At 44.6% G+C, this 26198-nt stretch overlaps 1 protein-coding gene across 1 annotated transcript in view; it reads right to left on the bottom strand.

The window, feature by feature from the left end:
- The window catches only part of LOC144668787 (serine/threonine-protein kinase N2-like), a 171062-nt gene that overhangs the window by 46011 nt on the left and 98853 nt on the right, over positions 1–26198 (bottom strand). Inside the window, exons 9-14 of the mRNA XM_078531123.1 lie at positions 24513–24656; positions 19829–19904; positions 15280–15445; positions 6730–6838; positions 4274–4347; positions 3219–3294 (exon numbers count right to left, since the gene is read on the bottom strand). Coding sequence (XP_078387249.1) covers positions 3219–3294; positions 4274–4347; positions 6730–6838; positions 15280–15445; positions 19829–19904; positions 24513–24656 — 645 coding nt within the window. The remainder of the gene's footprint in view (positions 1–3218; positions 3295–4273; positions 4348–6729; positions 6839–15279; positions 15446–19828; positions 19905–24512; positions 24657–26198) is intronic.

The following is a 26198-nucleotide window of genomic DNA, read 5'->3' as shown; positions in this document are numbered from 1 at the left end:
TGCGAGAGCTGGGCCCATGACAACAGCATCTATTTGAATATACATGGTGTCATTAAAACTGAACTCAACTGCGGAAGCTGCCAAGTCCATAAGCTCAATGAAAACAGATTCACGCAATGTGACAGGTCTAGCCATACAGGACTTGCATATCGATAGCAATGTGCTCATTTGACATTGCTAGCCTATTCACCAATGTTCTACTTAAGGAAGCCATAGATATTTGCGCTGCAGCACTATATCATGGTGCTTTAGACCCACCACCATAGCGTGAATCAGTTTTCATTGAGCTTATGAACTTGGTGACTCGTGCATCAAATAGATGCTGTTGTCATGGAATCCCCTCTCGGCCCAGCTCTCGCAAATATCTTTGTTGGGTTGCATGAGGAACGTGTCTTGATGGAATGACACCTAATCTCCTACCCCTTGCATATTTCTGACATGTGGATGACGCATTCGCTATATTTAAATCCACAGCTGCATGTAACAATTTCCTTACGTGTCTTAATGGGGCCCATCCTGTGCTCAAAATCAACTAGGCAATGGAGCAGTCAAATGAACTCCCCTCCCTACATACACTAGTTGATAAATCTGCCAGGGGGGGGGGTCTCTACCAAGGTCTATGCAAGCCTACCTTTACTGATCAACATAGCATTGGGATTCTTACAGTTCTACATGCTATAAAATTGGCTTTATCAGCAACCTTGTAAATAGGGCCCGAACCATTTGCTCGGTAACTTGATGCAAACTTGATGCTGTAATAGGGGCATCAAAGACATCCTCCGGGATAATGGCTAACCTGATCAGGTCATTTCACTCTGTATATCGCGCAAACTGATGAATGGGCTGAAGGCCGTCACTTTCAGGCCTGAGCAGTGCCCAGTCTACCTCAGAGTACCCTGGAAGGACACAGTATCTCAAATATTTGAGCAACAGGTGAAGCTAGCTGTTTCACGCTGCTACTATGCAGTAGCAACACAAGTGCTATTGGCCACTAACAGGATGCTGTTGTCAAGCCAAAAAGACATTCTGCCTATCACACAAATGAGTAATGTGGTATATGAATTTCAGTGCCAGTGTGATGCTAGGTATGTAAGCCGTACATCCCAAAGACTGGAGGATTGTATCCATCAGGATGTCCCAGCCGCTGTTCACAACGGGCAAGGTACAGGCCGTACCCAACCAGCCCACGCTTGCAAATCTCAAAACACGGTGTTCGACATTAGATGTGATTCCGCGATTGGACAACATTTGCTAAATAACCCTCAGTGTGCCAAGAATTATGCTGACAAACAATTTAAGATTGTCAGTCGGACCCGCAGTGTGGCACATTTGTGTTTACTGGAAGCTACATATATTAATACACAGGGCCCTGATCTTTGCAGACAGAAAGAACATGTACACACATTGTGCCTGTTCCAGCTAAACAAAAAAGTGACAGCCATTCGCTGGCTCATTCCTCAGGGCAATGCCTTGACCAATCAGGGTCAAGCCACCTGGTTTAAATTTCAAACAATGGTTGGCAGTTAACTGTCAGTCAACATCACTGGTGCATTCTCCTTGGCAATGCCTCTATCAATCAGCATCCACTTGCCAATCAATCAACACTCTCCTCGCATACAGTATAAATTGTTGTTTGGTATTCTTGCGAGTGTCCTGATGAAAAGTTTCAACATGTCTTTTTTTCAGCAATACTCAACATCATGGTACATTACATCATCCTCAGCCAGTGCTTCTGCTTGGAGCCAACTCTGCTGCCTGTGCAAAATCAACCAGTACATCCCCATTATTGGCTTCTCTTCCTGTATTTAGCAGTGTCACCCATCACCTAATCCCCCTCCTCTTCTTCATCTCTGGTGACATCACCTGTAGATACATGGTCAGCTTTTACATGGATGCTGATGACACCTAGCTCTACCTCTCCAACACTTCCCTCAGCCACACAACCCTCTCCCTACTGCTTGACTGATCTGACATTAATTTGCAGAAGAGCCATAATTCCTACGTGAAGAAAGGAAAAACAAAGCGGTTGCTTTCAGAATCACAGAATTGTTGCAGTGTAGGAGGCCATTCAGCCCATCATGTTTGCACTGCCTCTCTGAATCAGCATTTCACCTTGTGTCATTCTCCTGCCTTCTCCCTGTAACCCTGCATTGTTTTTTTCCCCCAAATAATTATCTATTTTCCTCTTAAATGCTTTGATTGAACCTGCCTCCACCACACTCTCAGGCCATGGATTCCAGACCCTAACCACTCGTTGTGCGAAAAAGGTTTTTCTCATATCATTTTTACCAATTACTTTAAATCTGTGTCCTCTGGTTCTTGATCCTTCCACCAATGGGAACAGTTTCTCCCTATCTACTCTGTCCAGGCCCCTCATGATTTTGAACATCTCTATCAAATCTCCTCTCAACATTCTCTTCTCCAAGGAAAACAGCCCCAACTTCTCCAATCTATCCTCATAACTGAAGTTTCTCATCCCTGGAGCCATTCTCATAAACCGCTTCTGCACTCTCTCCAATACCTTCACGTGCTTCCTAAGATGTGGCACCCAGAACTGTATGCAGTGCTTCAGCTGAGGTATAACTGGTGTCTTATACAAGTGCCTTATACATAACCTCCTTGCTCTTGTGCTCTATGCTTTATTAGCTGCTCTCTCAACCTATCCTGCCACCTTAATGGCTTTTGAGTGGCAACCCCTCTCCTAAGCTGAAGTCAAACACAACCTCAGACGTCTGAGACACCCAGGCCTCAGCTTCCTATCTACCTCCACAACACTGTCTACCTGCAGACTGCCTTACCTTCACTGAAGCCCTTTCCGCGGTTTTGCTACTGCCACAGTCAACCATCCCAATTCACCCCATCTCTACAACATTCTCCAGGATTGTCTTCCAACTTATATCCTCCAATCCTGTGTCTCTGGCCTCTCATGCATCACCTCCTCACGCTGCTCAAGCGTTTGTCCCGATTTGGCATTTTCCCCTGGACCTCTCACTTGCTGCCCACCAGCCCTGCCTAACCCAGGCCAAGCTTACACTCACCCTTCCGTGCCCTCCTGAAGAAGCTCAGCACCCACTCCTTTTCTCTCTGCACAATGCCTTTCAATGTTTTTCTGTTTTAAAGGTGCTATTTAAGTAGTTTGTGTGTGAAGGGGAATTTAGATTATAAAGTGGAATGTCTGAATGACCAACATGAAACTCCCAACACATTTGGATTCTTACCTTTCCGAAGTGCCCCCTGCCCAAGACTGCGATCAATTTGAAATCATCCAGGTTCAGAGAGGATTTCAGTTGTGCGCTATATGGAGGAATGGGAAACATCTATCAGTGCAAAGATTTAACTCCCCAGTAAAGTTCAGTCTTTATTGAGCAGACATTGGTGTTTAATGCCCAAAAAACCCTGACTGCTGCAAATCCACAGATCTGGTAATGAAGGGGTTCAGTTATTTGATTAATAACACAGAAAACTGGCTTCAAATTCCATCACAATGGTTTAAGAATTTAAGTTCGGTTGAAGTTACCTTGAAGCTGTTGGACTGCAATAAAAGTCTATCTGGTTCACTAATCTCCTTTGGGGAAAGAAACCTGCCATCCCTATAAAGTCTGGTCTATATATTGTTAGTGTCTTGTCAATTACATTGTTAATGTCAATTAAATAGTTAAGGTTAAGAGAAACAGGTGATGAGTATTAATTGTCTTTGAGCACATATAAATAGGGGATCATGCGGTGTTCACTGGAATGCTAGAGGAGTTCTGTGATTGGTGGACACCGCAGGGGCTGGGGTGCATCATCACCCCCAGAAATGACATTTTGGTTTAGCTTTGTAAGTTTCCTTTCACGTTTTTGTTTTAGTTACAGCGCCCCACCAGGGGCTGTCACCCTCCATTGATTTTTAATTTGATTTGGTTGACTTTGTTTTCAAAAGGTATCTATAAATAGGGGATAGCTGGGACACTGGGTTGTGTGGGAGGAGAGCTGTGGGACTGAACAAGTCAATAAATTCTCTCAAAGAAAAGCTCTGTGTCTTGGTTTTGGCTTCACCAACTGGCTTGGATCCTATTAGCATATATTAACATATGACTCCCAGGCCCATGCCAATACCTTCTGAAATAGCCTAGTAAGCAACTCAGTTTTTCAAACTGCTACCAGCACTTCAAGCAGGCCCACCACTACTTCTCAGCATAATGAGGGATCGGCAACAAACACTGGCCTTGCCAGGAACAACAAGGATGACCTTTCCTAGGACTGGCCCAAAGGCACTGCGAAGTGGACATACCTTTGCCGAACACCATCTGGGTCAGGTGCTGATGAGCTTCGCTTTACTGGAGAAATTGGTTGAGTGTCATCAGTCTGGAAAAGCGAAACATAAGAAATAGGAGCAGGAATAGGCCATGCCAAAAATTCTTAATAGCCAGGCAGTGACAGATGGAACACTGGAGCCTACTCTTTATGTTACTTACCAGCTTTTTTGCAGAGACACACACATTGCAAAAAGTGCACCACCAACCTGTTCCTATATACATGAGCATGGATAAGACCCCAATTAATACCCATCACCCAAGTGCAATTAAACACACAGGTGAGATACTATTAAATATCCCCTTCCCGCTAAGCAAAATAAAAAATTAGACTTTATACATACAACCCAACGAAAACTCACAAGCAAAAATACTGCCAACCTGCATCTATATGCCCTGAGCATAGCAAGTGGAGTATATCTCTTTCAGGGAGATAATCTACAGGCATGAAGACAGAAACCAGACTTGTGTAGGCTTCTAAGCAACTTGGTTTTGAGGCAGCCTAGTTCTCACATATCAGATACCCCATTGACCAAGAGAATAGCTCAGAAGGTCAACCTGATCAAGCACTTACTCAGCAAGCTGATCTCAGACATCCTGGATAAAATAGGTGTCAGAGTACAACACTCCACTGGGATTCAGAACAGCAGAGGATGGCGAGGAAAAGGGCAGCATCTCCTCCAAGTGTTCCCGATAGCAGAATCAGGAGTCTGATAATTGAGAGAGTACAATACACACAGGCCTTCAGACTGAAGCTGATTAACCAAAAGGCCTGCAAAGGCATCCTATGAGGAGAGACGGAAGGAAAGGCCTCTCCGCCCACCCCAGCCCCCACCCCCTCCCCACCGAGTATAGGAAGGGACAGAGGTAGTATATTCAGAAAGCACCATTAACCCGGAATTCCCACAAAAAAACAAACCATAGCTAAGCAAAATTTAACAGAGAATTCACAGGACAGGCAGAGGTTGAAAATAGATGCATTTAAAGGATTTATTGGTACATCAATAGCCTAAAGTAACTAGAGTTAAGGTAGCAAATGACCCCAGCCACAACTCCAAGCCAGAACTAATTTACTAAGGCAGATAACACACAAATGAACAAAAGCTGTACGACGGTGAGAAAACAATATTACACATTCGCCTATGTGTAGCCCTGCACTAACTGGCGTGGGGCTATAGCTTTCAACTCATGCAAACTGGAGCAGTGTATCCCATACCTTGAGTTGTCTGTAACACTGCAGTATGACAGACTGCATTGAGGAATATGTACGAGATACAAAAGAAAACAGCAATTTTAAAAGCATAGCCATTTCTCTGTAACCACAGGCATATTACTACTGCCACATTTACAGCATATATTTCTATTTCGTTGCACCAAAAGCCCTTCAAAAAAGAAAATAAGAATGGGTGGCTGCCATGGAATTACAGTTCCAATGAGAAGCCAATGCGGAAGGGTCTGCAGTGCAGTGAAGGTTGATGGGAATAGGGGTAGGTGACCTGAATCAAGCTATAATTAGAGGACAGGAGATTTGGATTTTAAATGTCTGAGTGTGGAGAGAAAAGTTTCACAGATTTGAAGTCTTCAAAGTACCCGGGACAAGTCCTGTCGGTACAGTAAGAGTCTGATATCCATTATGTGCTCTCTCTTCACTGGCTCCAAAAACAAAGGCGTCAGTCTTCCCAGTATTTAATTGGAGGAAATTTCTGCTCACCTAGGTGTGGATAAGCAGTCTGATAATTTAGCAACAGTGAAGGAGTGTTGAATGGTGAGGTTGAACTGGGTGTCATCATTGTACATGGAAAAACCAAGGCTGTGGTTTGGGACGATAATGCCAAGGGACAGCTTGAAGATGAGAAATAGGAAGGGGCCAAGGATGGATCCTTGGGGGGCACCAGAAGTAATGGTGTGGGAGCAGGAAGGGAAGCCATTGCAAGTGATGCTCTGCTACGTTTTAGACGACCTTAAGTTTACAAAGGGTAAAATGTGAGAGAACATTCGGTAGAGCATTGGAACATACAAGTCTAAGAGGAAACAAATGCATGGATGAGGAGTTAATCAGCCAACGAGTTGAGGCAGGGGTGAAGCCGGACAATGTTACAGAGGTGGCAGTCTTAGCAATGGCATGAACATGTGGTCAGAAGCCCATCTCAGGATCAAATATGACAGACTGCAGAGAGGTCCAAGTGGGACAGCGCAGCACTGTCACGCTTACAAAACATCATTTCTGACTTTGGTTACAGATGCTTTGGTGCTAAGGCGCTGTCAAAATCTGAATGGAGAGATTGAATGAGTCAATGGGAAAGATGGGCATGAACTTGGGAGACAGAAGCATGTTAAAGAGCTTGTAATTTACTGCAGTATCTATTAACTGCACCTATTCATGGGCATGCTGTTTCTTCCTGGGATACAATTATACAAAAACAAAACTTCTTACCTGTATTGGTTTATCACCGTTGGAGCTGCTCCTCGAGTCCAATGAAGCTTTCCGAGGTGTGCTTGAAGGCTCATCAACATCAAGTGACAACTTATCAAATGACAGGTCTCTGAAAATAGAGAAGCTCCATCAGTATGTAGGGGTGCGCTCAGCCTAGCATCAGTACCATTTGTGTTCACTCTACAAACAACCTCTGAGCACAGGAAGCAACCATTCATCCAATCACCCCCGGGAGAGACCTATCCGCTTAAACCAATAGGGTTACATAGGGTATACAACACAGAAAGAGGCCATCTGGCCCAACCAGTCCATGTCGGTGTTTACCTTCCACTCAAGCCTGCTCCCATCCTTCCTTATCTAAATCTATCAATGTAATCATCAATTCCCTTCTCCCTCATGTGCCTGGCTCATGTGGTAGCGAGTTCCATATTCTCACCATTCTTGGGTAAAGAAGTTTCTTCCAGAATCCATTTTGGATTTCTTGGTGACCGTCTTCTATCGATGGCTTCTGGTAATGCTCTTCCAAACAAGTGGAAACATTCTCTCTATGTCCATTCTATCAAAATCTTTCACAATTTTAAAGAACTCCAATAGGTCAGCCCACAGCCTTCCTTATTCAAGAGAAGAGACGCAGCCCATCAATTCTTTCCTGATATATATATATATATATATACACACATACCCATTCATTTCTGCTATCGTCCATTTAAATCTTCTCTGTACCCTCTCCAATGCCTCAATTTCCTTTTCATAATATAGTGACTCAAACTGCACGCAGTATAAGTGTCGTCTAACCAAGGTTCAATACAGATTTAGCATAACTTCCGTCACTGACCTTTTCTTGCATGTGACCAAATATATTTTATGTACATATGAAATTACATACGAACATACTAATTAGGAGCAGGAATAGGCCACTCGGTCCCTCAAGTCTGCTCTGCTACTCAATAAGATCATGGCTGATCTGAATGTAACCTGAACCTCACATTCCTGCCTAACCCTGATAACCTTTCACCCCCTTGTTAATCAAGAATCCATCTAGTTTTGCCTTAAAAATATTCAAAGATTCTGCTTCCACCGCCTTTAGAGGAAGAGTTCCAAGGCTCACAACCCTCAGAAAAAATGTCTCCTTATCTCTATCTTAAATGAACGACCCCTTATTTTTAAACAGTGACCCCCTAGTTCTAGATTCTCCCACAGGGGGAAGCACCCTCTCCACATCCACCCTGTCATGACCCCTCAGGATCTTAAAGGTTTCAATCAAGTCGCCTCTTACTCTTCTAAATTCTAGTGGATACAAGCCTAACCTGACCAACCTACCCTCATAAGACAACCTGCCCATTCCAGGTATTGGTCTGGTAAACCTTCTCTGAACTGCTTCTAACACATTTACATTTTTCCTTAAATAAGGAGACCAGTACTGAACACAATACTCCAGCTGTGATCTCACCAGTGCCCTGTACAACTGAAAGCATAACCTCCCTACTTTTGTATTCTAAAAATAAAGCAAGTTAGTTTATTTCTCACATGCTTGCCCCAGAGGTTAATGAAAACATGACTTGTCTCACTTACACAGCTCACACACAAAACAAACTAGATACAAATGAAGGCATAACAATAATTATAAAAATAGAATTTCGTTCAGTTTCTGTTTCAGTGTAGGCACAACATTTCGCATTCGTGTCGTTACTTTAGCTGAAGCGAAGGTCTCAAAAATGCAGAGATATCCCAGTAGTTGTGATGGTTCTTAGAGCTGATCTACCCTGAGGTTGTTTTCGCAGGTAGGCTTGAAGGAACAGTTTAGGGGAGGGAGAGAGAGAAGCTTAGCTTCTCTCTCTCGCTGTCCCAATATGTCTCTGAAAATTAGTTTGAATTTTCTGCTCTAACTTTAGCAGGGAGCCAAGATGGCCAGAGTATAATGTGACCTCACATCCATGTTGAATCATGGTCCCACATAAGGGATTATGGTAATGTAATTAACAGTCTGAAGAGTTCTCCCACCTGTGTATTTTCTTTTTAGGTGGCCAAAACCTTTAGATTTGACAAGGCAAAATCTGCATTTACAACAAAGGTATTGACGGAGTTTCATTAATCTCCTGACCGAAACCACAGTGAATCAATATCAGAAAAGGCATCTTTGTTCTCTTTGCCCTCTTGAGAGATAAGGTGGCTTAATCTACAAAATGGTCTTGTAGCTCTAAGGCGCCATCTTAAATTCGAGTTTTACTTACTTTAAAATGCAGGCTTTAAATTGTGTCTTTAAAGATTTATAATACCATTATACAGGTACTATGTCATGATACTTTTCTACTTTTCAATTCTCTCTCTATAAATAAAGCCCAGTGCTTGATTTGCTTTTTTATGTCCTTATTAACCTGTGAAATTACCTTCAAGGTCCTGCTTTTTAATTTAGAGTCTAACTTCTGATACTCTCTCAGCAAGACCTGTTCTTACCTATGTCTTTTGTCCCAGCATGGACCATGACAACTGGATTTACCCCTTCCTTTTCCAAGTTCCTCTCCAGTTGTCGCGAGATATCCCTTAGCCTGGCACCGGATAGGAAACACCCCATTCGGGATCCTCGTTCTTAATGAGGACACTATCTATCCCCCTAATTACAGAGTCAACTATTACTGCTATTATTTCTATTCTGCCCCTCCTCCCCTCCATGGACAGCATTCTGAGCCTTGGTGCCTTAGTCTGCATTGTACCTGTCCTTCCTGCAGTCTTTCTCCTTGTTCTCACAGGCAGCAACTACATCATACTGGGTGGACAGGACCAGTGTTCATGGGGCCTCCTTCCCAACCTCTAAATCCCTGCTACCCAGCTGCCTATCAGTCACACTCTCCCTTTCCTGAATCTGTGTGTTCCTCTGGGATATGACTGTATTCTGGATAAAATTGTCCGAAATTCCTCCCTCTCTTTATGTGTTGGAACCTCTCCAACCCACATTGCAGCTCAATGACTCTGAGCAGGACAGATTCGGAATTGCCTGCAGGTGTGTTCGCTTAGAAGAGTCTCACCATCCACAAGATCCCCCATTTTGCAGTCCAGACACACAACTGACTCTGGCATATCAAAGGCTTAATTCATTAAATAAATAAAATAAGTCTTTATTAAATGATTATTTGTAGTTATATCAAGTAGCTTAACTAGTTAAGTTATAAATTTAATACAGTATTTACACTTGTCTGGTCCTACTTTAAACTACTGCCTCAGTTTAGAGATAAAAAGGAACCTTAAAAGTCACCAATCGATCATCTATCTGCCTACCTAATTAATGCCTCTGGACTTCAGCTCTCAGCTCTCTCACTCCTTATCTCTGCCCACTCCTTGTAAAAGACCAGAACTGTACCTCTTCCCTCACTGTGCCAAATTCCCTCACTCATTCAATTCCCTGTGTTAATTAAGTACTCTGTCAGAGCAGTACTCTGCTGAGCTCGACTCTGCGCTACTTATTTGATGATTAAGCAAAAACCTCCTGTGTATATGCAAGCAAATATTCCAAAGACCTGAGTCAGCCCCTGCTGACCAGGTAACCAGTTCTAACAAGACACCTAATTAACTAACTGTGTAACTGCCACTAGCAGGCAGCTTGTTTATCACTGACTAAGATTGAAAGAAACTACAAAGTTAAATGCTGAATGCAAAACTTGGCTAGATTTCAGAAAGGGACCACCCCTTAAAATTCCCCAGCTTAAGTCAGTACTCTTTTGAAGCAGTACTCCATTGAGCTGGACTTTGTGCCACTTACTTCCCAAACTCTTCTCATTCCCATACTCTTTCACATTATTCCTTTTCAAATATTTGTCCACTCCCTTCTTAAAACTATTCTGGATTCTGCTTCCACTGTTCCTGGTTGGGCACCCCCATTTCTCAAGAACTCTCTATGTACAAACAGTTCTCCTAATCTCTCCCTTGATTTTGCCTATGATGTTAAGTTTATATGTTATGGCTAACGATTGTCAGGAAAATAGTTTTCCCCATGCGCCTCATCAAAGCTCATATAATTGGAAGCAGGCACATAGGAATGTAGGCCTTAGGAGCAGGAGTAGGTGTAGGCCATTTGGCCCTTTGAGCCTGCTCAACCATTCAATAAGATCACAGCTGATCTAGTTGAGGTCTCAACTCCACTTTCCTGTCTGCCCCCCAAGCCCTCAATTCCCTTGTCTACCAAAAACCTATCTCTGCCTTGAATATATTCAATGACCCAGCCTCCACTGCTTTGTGAAGAAGAAAATTCCACATGCACATTCCAATTCCACATTCTCACAGAGAAAACGTTTTTCCTCAGCTCATGTCTCTATCAGATCTCCTCTTTATTCCATTGAACAGAGCCCTTCCAGCTTCTCCAATCTCTTCTTGCCCCTCGTATCAAGTGAATCTATTCTGGCCATCCCATCCCAACCACAGCCAACGTCTTTCCTAAAGTAAGGTACCCGAGACCATAGACAATACTCTGTTGTCTAACCATGTTTTTAGCATTACCTGTTTGATTCTGTATTCTGTGTGACTGCCCACAAAACTTTGGATCCCTCTGTGCTTTATCAACTTGACCTGCCACTAGATCAGATTCCTTAAAATAGACGAACATCAACCTTTTAATCTGCCCTCCACTTTCATTTTTTTCTTAATATCATTAAGTGCCAGTGTATAGGCCTTTAGTATAATCCCTCAATTGCCTTGGAGTTCAAAAATCTATCAATTTCAGTCTCGAATACACTCTTCGGAGCATCCACAGCTGTCTGGGATAGATAATTCACAAAGATTCACAAACCTCTGAGGAAGAAACGTCTTCTCATCTCAGTGTGAAATGGTCATCCTCCTATCCTGACTCTATGTCCTCCTAGTTTTAGGCTCTTCAGACAGGAGGAACAGCCTTTCAGCGTCTACCCTGTCAAGCCCTCTCAGGATCTTGTACGTTTCAATAAGATCACCTCTCATTCTTCTAAATGCCAGAGAGTATAAGGCCCGTTCTACGTAGTCAATCCTCATCCGATTAGACTCTTTGCCCAGGAATCAATCCAGTGCATCTTTGCTGCATTTCCTTCTAAGCAAACTGCATCCATTTTTAGGAACAGAAACCAAAATTTGGACTGACCAAAGCTCTGTAAAATTCTGTTCTGTACAATTGCAGCAAGGTTTCCTTACTCTTGTACTCTAACCCCCAGTAATAAAGGCCAACATGCCATTTGCCTTTCCAATTGCTTGCATGTTAACTTTCTGTGCTCTGTGTACAAGGACACCCAAATCCATCTGAACACTGATAATTTCTAGTTTCTCATCATTTAAAAAAAAAATAAGTTTTTCTATGCTTCCTACCAGAAGGAATAACCTCACATTTCTCCACATAACACACCATCTGTCACCTTCTAACCCACTCACTTAACTTGCCTATATCCCTGTGCAGACTCTCTCTCCTCCTCAGAGCTCGTTTTCCTAGCTAGTTTTTTTTTTTACCATCAGCAAACTTGGATACCTTATTCTCACTAGACCTATTTTAAATATCTGCGAGTGGAGCTCAGCAGAGAGGTTTGAAAGTCCAGGTTGCTTACTCTGGATATAAGACTCAAAAGAGAGAATGATTCAAGCATCCCACTTTTTTAAAGAAATATTCAAATTTCGGCCTCAACAAAGTGTTGAAAATTGCCAATGCCAGAGCTCAAAAGATTAAGCGCACAAGTAGCTTATATTCAGCTACCTTACACAGGAAGACAGACGGACAGCATAGGGAGGCTGGGGAGCAGATAGTGTAAAACTAATTAAGGAAGAGGACAAATATTTAAGGTGATTGACCAGTCTCATTTTTTGGGGACTGGTCAGATGGACTGGAGTCTTTTCCTGGCCTGTCTGATCCGACAAGAAATTCAAACAGCGTTCCACTGTGGTAAATACACGGAAGGTGCTCTTTCCTTTCCTTAACACGTCAGCTTACTTCCCTTAACTTCAGATTAACGAGGTGATGCCCAAACATTTGAATAAGGAGGAAAAGGCCACATTTGGTCCATATCGAGCTGTTCATTTTTAACCTCTGCTGTGTACAGAGATCTCTATCAGCTGGAAAGTAAATAGGCTGCAGAAAAACAACAGGATTGTCATACAACCTCACAAATACATTTCAGCTCTCGAGGACTCGAAACGTCGACTCTTTACTTCTCCACCGATGCTGCCAGACCTGCTGAGTTTTTCCAGGTAATTCTGTTTTTGTTTAGGATTGTCATACAACCTCACAAATACATTTTAGCTCCGGACGAGAAATGAAGGAAGGAAATTAATTAAGAAAGTGCTAGAAAACTCAACAGGTCCGGCAGCATTTCTTGGGAGAGAACAGAGAGGCAGAGTTAATGCTTCAGATTGACGACCTTTCTTCAGAAAGTAAGGGATGGACAGAGCCAGCGATGGGGGCTGAGGAGGCAGGGAAAGAATGAAAAGGAGATCTGTGATAGGATTGAGGGCAGGAGTGGCTAACTGATAAAAAATAAGGGATGCCGGTGCAAGGCAAAAGGAGGTGATAATGGGGCAAGTACAGGTACAGTAGAGTCCAGAGAAAGCTTGAATAGTTACAGCAGAAACTCAGAGAGGGAGGGAAGCATGGAAAATCTAGCAAAGAGGAAAAGGCTCCCATGGCTCAGGAACATAGTGGAGAGAGGCGGACAGACGGCAGGGCTGTGAACAACCCTCCTGGACGTGTACAACACAAACACGAGCCAACATGTCCTCTACTCTTATTGGATCTGGTTGAGCAATCCTCCCATTCCCAGCCCCTGCTGTCTGAGAAACTGAGGGCAGTGGTTAAGAACATAAAATCTAACAGCTTTAGATGAGGCCAGAAGGCTGTAAGGTTCCTAGTAGAAAGGTGCTCTTCCTCAAGCTTGTATTGGGCTCATTGGAATAGTTTAGGAGGTCAAGGACACAAAGCTCAGCGTGTGTGATGCAGAACTAAAGTGACCAGAAGCTCAGGGGGAATCTTACATTCTGCACAGAGTTGCTCAGCAGAGCAATCACCTAATGTGTGTTTGGCCTCCCCACTGTAGAGGAGTCCATATCTAAACAGTGAGTACCGTACAGTAAATTAAAGGAGTACAGGTAAATTGCTGTTTCACCTGGAAGAAGTGCTTGCTGCCCTGGATGATGGGGAGGAGGTGGTGAAAAAGCAGGTGTTGCACCTCCTGCACTTGCATGGGCATGGGTATAGTCAAAGGGAGGGGGTGATTGAGGAGTGTACCCAGGTGTCGCAGAGGGAATGGTCCTTTCGGAATGCTGAAAAGAGTGGAGAGGGGAGGATACGTTTGGTGCTGGCACTGGAGTTGTTGGGAATGGCGGAGTATGACCAATTCAACGTGGAGACACTGGTGTGGAAACAGAGGACAGGGAGGAGCTCTATCAACGTTCTGGGGGGGGAGGATGAGGATTGAAAGCAAGAAATGAGAGGGCCATGATAGAGGGCCGTGTCAAACAAGGAGAATCCTTGGCTGAAGGAAACCTGATATATTTTGGAAGTTCTGCTATGGAAGAGAACATCATTGGACAGATGCAACAGAGACGGTGAAACTGGGAGAATGGAGTCCAGTGCTTAGAGGAAGCAGGATGGGAGAAAGCGGAGTCAAAGTAGCTGCAGGAGTCAATAGAAGGCATTAGCGGACAGACTATCCCAAGATACTGGAGAGAAGTCGAGGAAGGGTCAGGAAGGTTCGAGGAGGCTAATGAGAGTAGAAATTAGAAGCAAAGTTGATTAAAATTTCTTCTTAACATCGGGAAGAGGAAGAGGAATCGACACCAACACAGTCATCAATGTAAAGGGAAAGAGAGGTAACGGAGGGGAGCAGAGGAGAAGCTGAACAAGGAACTTGCCAATTATCCCATGAGAAAGCAGGGACTGTGAGGACACGTAATGGTTCCCATAGCAACACCTTTTATTTGGAGCATGTGAGCAGAGTTAAAGGAAAAAATGTTCAATGCGAGCACAGGTTCGAACAGGCATAGGGGGATGGCGGTGGGCAGGGAATGACTGGACCTCCATTCAGGAAAAAAAGCAGAAGGCAGTCCTGGTGAGGAGACGAGGGTGGGGACACAGGATGTCCTGGTGAGGGGAAGGGACTGGATGTCCTGGTGAGGGGGTGGGGATGTAAGAGGATTTGACATTCTGGTGGGATGGGACAGGATGTCCTGGTGAGGGGGTGGATCTGCGGGGGAATCTGGGCATCCTGGTGAGGGGGGGGGGAGAATCTGGGCATCCTGGTGAAGGCGATGGGGGGGGAATCTGGTGAGGGGGGTACTGGACGTCCTGGTGAGCGGGGGTGAGGGATCTGGCCATGGTCAGGGACGAAGGTTAAAGGGACTGAATGTTCTGATGAAAAGGAAAGGGCTAGGAACCACAAAACTGGAAATGGTTAAAGAGGCAGAGTGCTCCAGGAAAGTTACAGATATAAGTCGGAAGAGACTGAACAAGAGAAAGAGAGTTGAGAATTTCATTGCATCGTTTAATACTCTAGGCAGTAAATGAAGGTGGGAGGTTCAGCATAGCGCACTGCTGTCAGCTCGCAGTCTTACCCAGGCATGTTGGTGGACAGTGTCTGCCTGCCCTCAGAGACAGCTGCCATGTAAGACGAGGGGCTATATGTTCCTGTGGAATTAATAGCAGGAAATGCTTTCCTCAACAACCGACCCCAAGTGGCGATGTTAATATTCATCTGAGGAGCTCGAAGGAAAGCCTTCCCTAAAACACAACACATGAGGCAGCAAGTTAGTAGGTTTAGTGAGCATTTATGACAGCTCCTTCAGCCAACACAGGCCCTTAATCCAAAACATACCTGCCAGTCTTAGCATCACAACTCTCAAATCCCTCCTTCCGATACTGCCCTCAAACTCCTTCCTTCCTCTGCTTGGTGTCCAGGTTATTCCTCCATTGTTCTGTATCTATCCTCCTTTACTTTCTAAGCATGTGAATTGTTGCAGTTCTCTCAGGAACAGAGAGCTTTATTGCCAAGTTTGCTGATGACATTGTGTTAGGTAGCAGAGTAAATAGAGTAGATACAAGCAGAAGTTGCAAAGGGTCATTGGTGGGTTGAGGAAGTGGAAAAACTGTATCAGGTGGAGGAATGATGGAAAGCACTAGGATGAATTTGGATCCAAGAAAGATGGATCAGAATATTTCCTAAATGGTGAGAAGCAAGGGACTGTGCAGGAGAAATAGACTTAAGGGGCCAAGGACAGAAGTCATTAAAAACTAGAGAACAGGTACCACACACATTTCATAGAGCAATGTCCTCTACTGCCCTGACAAGACACCTTAAAGCAGTGATGGCAAACAAAACGTGACACTGAGCCACATGAGGAGGTATTACAGCAGATGAACAAAAGCTTGCTGAAACAGGTAGGTTATAAGGAGGGGCTTGAAGGAAGAGAAAGAGGTGGAGAGGTTTCAACAAGGCTTTTCAGAGCTTAGGATCCTGCAGCTGAAGGCACGGCTGCTAATGGAGGGATAGAAGGTAGGGATGCGCAAAGGCTAGTATTGAAAAAGCGCAGATCTTGGAAATTCGTAGGGCTGGATGCGGTTACTGAGATAGGGAGGTGTGAGGGCCATGGAAGGATTTGAACAAGACAATGATATTTTAAAACAAAGGCATTCCTAGAGCTAATGGAATGGTAGCCTTTAACTTGAGGAGGCCAGGATACAACAGATGGAAGTCCTGTTGCAGTTGTACAGAGCTCTGGTTAGACTCCATCTGGAGTCTACATTCAGGTCTGGGCATCACACCCCAGGAAAGAAAAAATGGCCTTGCAGGGAGAACAGCGCAGTTTGACCAGAACAACTCTGGAGCTAAAAGGGTTAAATAAAGAGGTTAAGTAGACTAGGCTTGAATTTCCTTGAATATAGATAATTAAGGGGTGATTTAATTCAGGAGTCTAAGACATATAAAGGCTTGTGATGGGGTAGACGGAGAAATGATTTCCTTTGGTGAATGAGTTCAGAACAAGGGGCATAACATTAAAATTGGAGCTAAGCCGTTCAGGAGTGGTGAAAGGTTTCTGATGAAATGTCAGCAATCTGTTTTCATTCAGGGGTGATGTCAGGAAAAATTCTTCCTTCAAAAGGTAGTGGTTATTTGACATTCTTTCCCCCAAAAAGTTGCTGAGGCTGGAGATTAATTGAAAATTTCAAAACCAAGACTGAGACACTTTTGTTGGACACAGGTATTAAGGGACATGGAGAAAGATTGCAGAGCTCTGCGGTACAGGGGGATCAGGGTGTCCTGGTACTTTTGTTTATTCATTCATGGGATGTGGGCATCACTGGCTAGGCCACCATTTATTGCCCATCCCTAACTGCCCTTCAGAAGATGGTGGTGAGCTGCCTTCTTGAACCGCTGCAGTCCATGTGGTGTAGGTACACCCACAGTGCTGTTAGGGAGGGAGTTCCAGGATTTTGACCCAGTGACAATGAAAGAACAGCGATATATTTCCAAGTCAGGATATTCAGTGACTTGGAGGGGAACTTCTAGGTGGCGGTGTTCCCATGTGTCTGCTGCCCTTGTCCTTCTAGATGGTAGTGGTCGTGGGTTTGGAAGGAGCTGTCTAAGGAGCCTTGGTAAGTTGCTGCAGTGCATCTTGTAGATGGTACACACTTCTGCTACTGTGCGTCGGTGGTGGAGGGAGCGAATATTTGTGGATGGGATGCTAATCATGCGGACTGCTTTGTCCTGAACAGTGTCAAGCTTCTTGAATGCTGTTGGAGCTAAACTCATTCAGGAATCAGGAAAGGTTTGTATGCAGGTACAGCACGTGATTAGGAAGGTTACAGTTGTATAAGGCTTTGGTGAGACCAAATCTGGAGTACTGTGTATAGTTTTGGTTTCCTTATTTTCCTCTCTTACCTTGTCTCTACTCTTTGATATGCTACATCTTTCCACATTTGATCCCTCGCCCCCACTATTTATTTTAAAACCCTCGATACTTCCCTAGTTATGCATTTTGCAAGAACACTGGTCCCAGCAAGGTTCAGGTGTAGACCATCCCAATGGTACAGTTCCCACTTTCCCCAGTACTGGTGCCAGTGCCCCACAAACCGGAATCCACTTCTCCCACAATCTTTGAGCCACATGTTCATTTCTCTAATTTTATGTACCCTGTGCCAATTTGCACACGGCCCAGGTAATAATCCAGAGATTATAACCATTGAGGTTCTGCATTTCAATTTAGTACCTAGCTCATGTGCTCTATGCAGAACCGCTTTCCTAGTTCTACCTATGTTGTTGGTACCTACGTGGACCACAACCACTGGATCCTCCCCCTCCCACTCTAAGTTGCTCTCCGATCCTGAGCTGTGGCACTGGGCAGGCAACAAAGCCGTCTCACTCTTTGCTGCAGAGAACAGTGTCAATCCCCCTCACTATACTATTCCCTCCTATCACTACATTCCTTTATCTCTCCCCCCAGCTTGAATGGCTTCCTCTGCCATGGTGCCATGGTCAGTTTGTTCATCCACCCTGCAGCCCCCACTCTCATCCAAACAAGCTGAGAGAACCTCAAACCCATTGGACAATTGCAGTGGCTGATGCTCCTGCACTCCTTCCCGCTGGGTCCCTTTAACTGCCTCACTCGCAGTCACACCCTCCTGTCCCTCTCCACTAAACAAATCAGAAGACCCTATCCTAAGCGGTATGACTGCCATACTCAGGATCTGGCACATTGGGGCTTACAGTTTAACAGGTAGAGTGCATAATTGAGCTGTGCAGACTGCCAAAGTCACTGTTTGAATTTTGTGCTCTGCTGAATTAGCTCATCTCAGCCATAGAGGAAGTGATGCCACCTTTGTCCCTTTAGACTAGTCGGAAGTGAAACTTGTGAGGGTCCTGCTCCTGACAATTATTGAATGAGGATGAGGCATGCTGGACATACCACATATTTTTATTCTTTAATGGAATGTGAGCGTCACTGGCAAGGCCAGCATTTGTTGCCCATTCCCAATTGCCCTTGAACTGAGTGGCTTGCATGGCCATTTCAGAGGGCAGTTACAGGTCAACCACACTGCTGTGGGTCTGGAGTTGCACGTAGGCCAGGTAAGCATGGCAGATCCTAAAGGACACTGGTGAACCAGATGGGTTTTTAGAACAATTGATGATAGTTTCATGCTCACTGAGACTAGCTTTCAGTTCCAGATTTATTAATTAAACTTAAATTCTACCAACTACTGGTGATGGGATTTGAACCCGTGCCCCCACAGCATTAGTCTGGGCCCCTGGATTATGCGTCCAGTGACATTACCACTATGCCGCCATCCCTCCACAATAGATTTGTTAGGCCAGGGGATTGAAGAGGCAATGGCTTCTTCAATGCAACAATGGTGAAAGGACAGAAGGCAAAGAACAGTGGTGATTTTCAGACTGGAGGGAAATAAATAAGTGTTCCCCAGAGCTCTTTTCATGTATACATTAGTGACCTGGATTCATGCAAAACTTCAAAGCTTGCAAATGGCGTGAAACTCAAATGTAGTGAAGAGCGAGGAGAATAGTAACAGGCTTCAGGAGGCTGGTGAAATGGGCATACACATGGCAGATGAAATTTAACACGCAAACGTGAAGCGATACATTTTGGTAAGAAGAGTGTGAGGCAATATAAACTAAATAGTGCAATCTGAAAGGCAGGTCAGGAACAGAGAAACCTGGCAGTGTATGTACACAAATCTTTGAGGGTGGTAGGGCAAGCTGAGAAAGCTATTATCAAAGCAGGCAAAGAGGCTGCAGGTTAGTAAGCAATTAAATACTCGTTGCATTTTCAAAACTGTGCTGTACACAACTCGTCAAAAAGGTCAAATCTTCAGCATCTTCTACTGAATTGCAGATTGTTTCCCACAGTTACAACTGTGTGTCCTGTTAAACACTTCATCCTAACAATAGCTTCTCTTTCCAAACCCCTATCCTCTGAACATGATCATCCTTTCTGGATACGTAGTGGTGTCAGAAGGACAAAACCTTTCTATATTAGCCCCATTTGGGACATTTCAGTTTAGACTGTGTTAAATGTGCTGAGAGACTGAAGCTGAAAGTGACGAGGTCTGACAGGTAATTCCACTGACCAGGCTGAAATAAACTCAGTTTACCTTGTTGTTTGGAGAAAATCTTCTTCTGCCGTTGCAGCTTGGGTATTCTTTCGATCACAGGGTTGGAGAAAGTGACCTGACAATGACAAAGAGGATCACTGTGGAAGCCAGTAAGTGAGATAACACAACAAAAAGGAGTCAGCGTTGAAACCAACTGAGCACTTCAGCTGGTTAACTGTGGAAACACATCTCAAAGGACTCTGCTTCTTACAAACAGAACTTGCACGCATCTCTACACAGACGTACACATAAAAGCAGACAGACATATACAATCCTGTATGCACATATACACACATCCCATGAATGAATATAAGAACTCCCCAAGCCCTCTCATACGCACACTCTCTCCACCCACAAACACAGGCTCCATCTCACAAGCGCACTCTACCCCACTCGCTGAACGCACACACAGGTACACTTTCCCCACTCTCCCACATGCGCATACACATATACTTTCCACGCTCTCCCACATGTGCACACGTGTACTCTCCCCTGCTTCCCCCATGCGCACACACACACGTAGACCCTCCTCACCCTCCCACGTGTGCAACTGCACACACTCACGATCTCACTCTTCCCTGCCCCCTGTATGTACATTCATGTACACTCACCCCCACCCCCAAATGTGTACACTCATCCCTACTTCTGCATGTGTACACATGTACACCCTCCCCATCCCACCCTGTGTACACACTCCCCACCTAACCCCACCCACACAAACTCCCCACCTATTCCCACACACACACACTGCCTACCTAACCCCACACACAGACACACACCCCACTCAACCATGCACATGGTCTCTCCCCACCCTAGACCGCATGCATGTGCATGCACCCCATCCAACCCCCACGTGCACTCTTCCCCACCCAACCACCCCTCCACATACACACACACACACACACTTGCCTGCCATCTATTATCAGTATAAGCCTGATTGATCTTTCTGCTCCCTAACCCAGGGCTACAGTGTTAGAATCACATCTCTCAAGGATGAATTTTTCTTCTACAAAATGGAAGGACATGGCATGATCTGGACATTTGGATGCTAATCTAGGATTTTTTTTTAAAGAAGCGCATAAGTTCACCTTGGAAGTGTCAACAAACAGGTCTCTTCCAAGAAACCACCTGGCCTTTATGGTGCTTGGGGAAGATCGGGTTATTTGATTTGAACTGCAATCACGTTAATTGATGGAGAAAAAAAAAATTGCAAAGGAAGGTTGGTAACTTGCTGGAAATCAGATGGGTGAGAGGGAAAGAGGATTTGTTGTGAAGCTGCTGGTTTTGAAGGCAGTCTTGTTGGGGGACAAAATGAGGAAGGAAGGCTACCCTCGCTGGCTCCCTCTCTCTGACTCGTCTAAAGTTTGTGTGTGGCCATCAACCTATAGCCAGAGAACCCTCATCTGTGTATAACTAGGCTGCATTTGGACCTGCAAAGCTGAGACCAGTGCTGAGGACTTCCAGACATCCACTGGGACCCAGCAGCCCATCTTCATACGAGGGAACTCCAGGTCGACAGCGTCGAGACCCTGCGGACTTTACCCTCTATTTTCTAATACCCATCCTCCAAAGCCCATCTCTGCAGAGAGACTCTATCCATTTGTCCTTTGCTTGTCTGTGTGTGTGTGTGCTGGGGGAATTCTTCAGGAATGGTTATACTTCCCGATCACAATTGTGTGTTAACCAGTACTGCCAACTTGTTAAAAGAAGTTTTGTTTTAAAATAAATGAATCATTCTGAGTTTTTGGAAAGAAGCTTAGTCAAGAGTCTCTTCTTCTGGGTAATAGAAGTAGAGGTTAACAGTTGGCCATTTCGGTGAGAAAACTAAACATTTAAATTAATGGTACAGCCTGCGGAGCAATGGGGTTTGATAATTCACGCACTCCTCCCATCCCGGCTGTAACAACAGTGATCTATTTCATTGTGTTACTTCCAACCTTTCAGAGATCAATTAACTCAGCCCAGACCAGGGGCCAATGTTGGAGTTTTCTGCTCGACTCAGTACCCTGCCAAGATCATTTGACCTCTTAACAATGTCTATTCTTCTATTAATAATGGCCTGTGTTCCGACGCAGCCCTCACACTGTCTTCAGTACCTGGTTCATCGTTCAAGATTTAACCATTCTTTCAAGGATGGTAGAAGAAATTTAAAATCCGAACTCTGGTGAGTTGAAAGCCTTAGATGTTTAGCCTTCTATGATCCACATAATACCACAGTGTGATCGTGCACACATTATAAACGTTCAGCAGGTCCCAACACCCCAACTGAAATTGGATTTAAGCTCTTAAATTAGGCTTCATCGGTGGAAATAACAACAGAAAATGCTGGAAAAACTCAGCAGGTCTGGCAGCATCTGTGGAGTGAAAAACAGTTAACATTTCGAGTTCATATGGCTCTCCTTCAGAGCTGATGAGAAATGTGATGGAATTTATACTGTTTGGGGGCGGGGGGGGGGGAAGGTAGCGGGTGGAGTAAGTAAAGCAAGATACAAAGATAGGTGGTCAGTGATGGGTGGGGGCTAAGGAGGGATTGACAAAGATGTCACGGACACAGGACAAAGGAAGTGTTAATGGTAGTGGGGAAGACTAAAGAAGGTGCTGATAGTGGCTTAAAGGTAAGATAGCACAATGCGTTAATAGCAGAACAAGGGTCAGTGCTCTGTGAAAGAACAACATAGAAACAAGTGACAGATAGCCCTCTGGGGGGAGCTGAGGGGGGTGGCTGGGGGAAAAGGGTTTAAAAAATGAATAAAAATAAACATAAAATAAAAGTAAATTTAAAAACAGATTTAAAAAGGGGTGGGGATGGAGGAGAGAGTTCATGGTCTGAAGCTGTTGAACTCAATATTCAGTCCGGAAGGCTGTAAAGTGCCTAATCGGAAGATGAGGTGCTGTTCCTCCAGTTTGCATTGGGCTTCATTGGAACATTGCAGCAGGCCAAGGACGGACATGTGGGCATGAGAGCAGGGTGGGGTGTTAAAATGGCAAGTGACAGGGAGGTCTGGGTCATGCTGCAATGTTCGAGTGAAGCCCAACACAAACTGGAGGAACAGCACCTCATCTTCCGACTAGGCACTTTACAGCCTTCCGGGCTGAATATTGAGTTCAACAACTTTACACTGTGAACTCTCTCCTCTATCTTTACCACTTTTTGCTATCCTTTTTCCCCCAACTACCCACCTCCCCTCCCCCACCAACAGGGCCACCTGTCACTTGTTTCTATATTGTGTGTTCACAGAGCACTGACCCTTGTTCTGCTATTAATACCTTCTGCTATATTACCTTCATGCCACTATCAGCACTTTTTAGTCTTCGCCACTATCAGCACTTTTCAGTCTTCACCACTACCAATAACGCTTCCTTTTTCTTGTGTCCATGACATCTTTGTCAATCTCTCCTTAGCTGTCACCTTCTATCCTTCTATCTTTCTTCATCTGTTCCAGCCCCCCTTAAACATTATAAATTCCATCACATTTCTACTTCTCTTTAGCTCTGATGAACAGTCATACGGACTCGAAATGTTAACTCTGTTTCTCTCTGCACAGAGCTGCCAGACCTGATGAGTTTTTCCAGCATTTTCAGATTTCCAGGATCCACAGGATTTTGCTCTCATTAATGGGAAAACTCTAAGCTGCCGTGTCAATTGGGCTGCAGTGTAAATGGCCAGTGATGTTAGGCAGAACATCCACATCTAATCCTCATGCATTTCTACATAGCTGGTACCCAGTGGCTCTGAGAGAGTGTACACACCATTAATTAGAAACCAAGTCTTACCTCACTCAGGTTCTCAAACAGCTTAAGCAGAAATCATGAGCATTTACCAAATGCTCAGTGACCAGGTTAGCATGAGTCAACCTCCAACATTTGAATAGAGGCACCATCCATGTAACCAACACAAAAACGCACCTCACCCGAGGAAACCCTCTCCATGCATTTCCTGTCCCCCAAACCTCCCCACCCCACCCCTCATTGCCCCTGCTGCCTGAGCAGTGACAGTACAAAGCCCTTTCCTCCTGGTAGGAAGATCAGTGCATGAAGGGACGCTTGGCCATTTAGCCTCCCACTCCAGACACAGGACTGACTGGACATTAGAACATAAGAACTCGGAGCAGGAGTAGGCAATTCAGCCCCTCGAGCCTGCCCCGAGGGCCCGGACGAGGGAGCTTAGGCCACACCATCATCTCCAGTTGAATCCTCAAAATGGTGTGCTGAGGAAGGCTTTCCTAACCCAAATCTCACCTTGTTCCTGCTGGTATGGGTCCCTTCTACCCCGAAACCCCTCCCACCTGCCATTCCTTCGACCGCACCATCACTCTCTTGCTCTCAGCTCTCCTGCCCACCTTCACCTTTCCACCTCTCCTTCCCTCTTCAGTCCCCTGCCTGGGTCCAATTATGCACTCTCTAACCCTGCATGGTGTGAGTGTTGCTTTACCCCCACTGTACAACATACTAATTATATTCGTGCACACCCACATACACCTAACACAAGGAATTTGTATGCTTTGGCTCTTTAAATTGTGTCTCCCATCGGCAGTTTCTGTCAGCGTGCAACCATGAGGGAAGGATGTCGGGACAATGTGGGAAAAAATACAAAATATGATGGAAAATAGTTCCATTTGCACTAAGTTTCGAAAAGGCCACAGTATTAAAAATGATGAACGTGTTGTCAGAGCCTGGCACGTACCTCTGTCAGGAGCACCCCCTCAGGCTCTAAATCCAGCTGAATTTCATGCCGCTGATTATCCAGGAAATCTTCCAGTTTGAGATATTTTAAGGCACAGAGGGAACGCCAGTCTCGCCTGTAAACACTGATCTCTAATTCCCGAGACTGCAACACAAAAAAAATCATTAAAATTTAAACTCGCAGACGCGTAAAGAGCCGAGAAACCGACCGATTCCTCCATCGCACCATCGAACTGCCCACCGAGCGGCTCACGAGTTTTATCTAGACTTCCCCACCTCCAGTCACTGTGTGTGAAATGCTCATCACCTCTTTCCCAAACCGGTCTTGGACAAGTTGACACCTAATCCTCCTCATCCTCACGCTGTTGTGGGAGGCTGCAAAACTTGGTACAATACGTCTGGTTCCAGAGTCCAAATCAAATACTGAACAACTATGGTCCCAGCACTGACCCCTACGATTTCCCATCTCCCATCAGTCTGAATACCTACTTTTGAGTGGGGGAGATGGTGGTGTAGTGGTAAGGTCACTGGACTAGTCGTCCAGAGGCCCAGCCTAATGCTCTGTGGGCACAGGTGCAAATCCCACCATGGCAGCTGATGGGATTTAAATTCAACCAATAAAATCTGGAATTGAAAGCTAGTCTCAGTAATGGTGACCTTGAAACTGTTGTTGATTGTTGTAAAAACCCATCTGGTTCACTAATGCCCTCTAGGGAAGGAAATCTGCCATCCTTACCCGGTCTGGCCTACATGCGACTCCAGACCCACAGCAATGTGGTTGACTCTTAACTGCCCCCTGAAACGGCCGAGCAAGCCACTCAGTTCAAGGGCAATTAGGGATGGGCAACAAATGCTGACCTTGGCAGCGACGCCCACATCCCATGAAAGAATTTATTAAAAATACTACTTTCTGTTTTATAGCTATCTTGCTATCTATTCTGCTACTTGTCCAGACTCCACAAGTTCCGAACTTAGTTATGGGTCTACTATTCGGCACCTTATCAAAGGGCTTTTGAAAGTCCATGTATACTCCGTCTGCTATACAGCCTTTTGTTACTTCTTCAAAGAATGTAATAACGTTGAACAAGCCTGACTTTTCCTTTGAAATTCACATTGACTATTCGCTATTATATCCTCAGTTTTTAAAATGTTTTTCTCTTACACTTAAGATCCCAAACTCTATCCTACCATTGATTTTAATCTGACTGCTCTGTAACTACGTCAATTGCTTCCAGTTTCTTTTTTAAATGTAACATTAGCTGCCCACCAATCATCTGGCATTATTCTCTTTTTCTATTAAACTTTTATAAATATACAATAACGCCTCTGCTTTCTCTTCCCTAGCTTCCTTAACATGCACAGATGCAATCCTCCCGGACCAAGAGGTTATTCTCTCTAAGTTTATTTAGTTTATCAATTATTTGCTAGATAAACTGAGCAGAGACGAATGGTGAAATTTGACAGGGTGAAAGAACAGAATGGGCATGTGTCTACACAAGTCTTTGAAAGGAGCAGGGCAAGTTGAGAAAGCTGTTAAAAAAGTAGGCAAGGTCCTTGGCTTTATAAATAGAGACATACTGTACAAGAACAAGGAAGTTATAAATCACTGATTCGGCCCCAGCTGAAGAATTGTGTCCAATTCTGGGCATCACACTTTAGGAAAGATGTCAAGGCCTTAGAGAAAGTG

This window comes from Cetorhinus maximus, chromosome 28 (assembly GCF_964194155.1).
Source record: "Cetorhinus maximus chromosome 28, sCetMax3.hap1.1, whole genome shotgun sequence".
Taxonomy (NCBI): Eukaryota; Metazoa; Chordata; class Chondrichthyes; order Lamniformes; family Cetorhinidae; genus Cetorhinus; species Cetorhinus maximus.
Note: the sequence above shows the minus strand (reverse complement) of the source record. Positions and strands in the feature narration are given on the sequence as shown.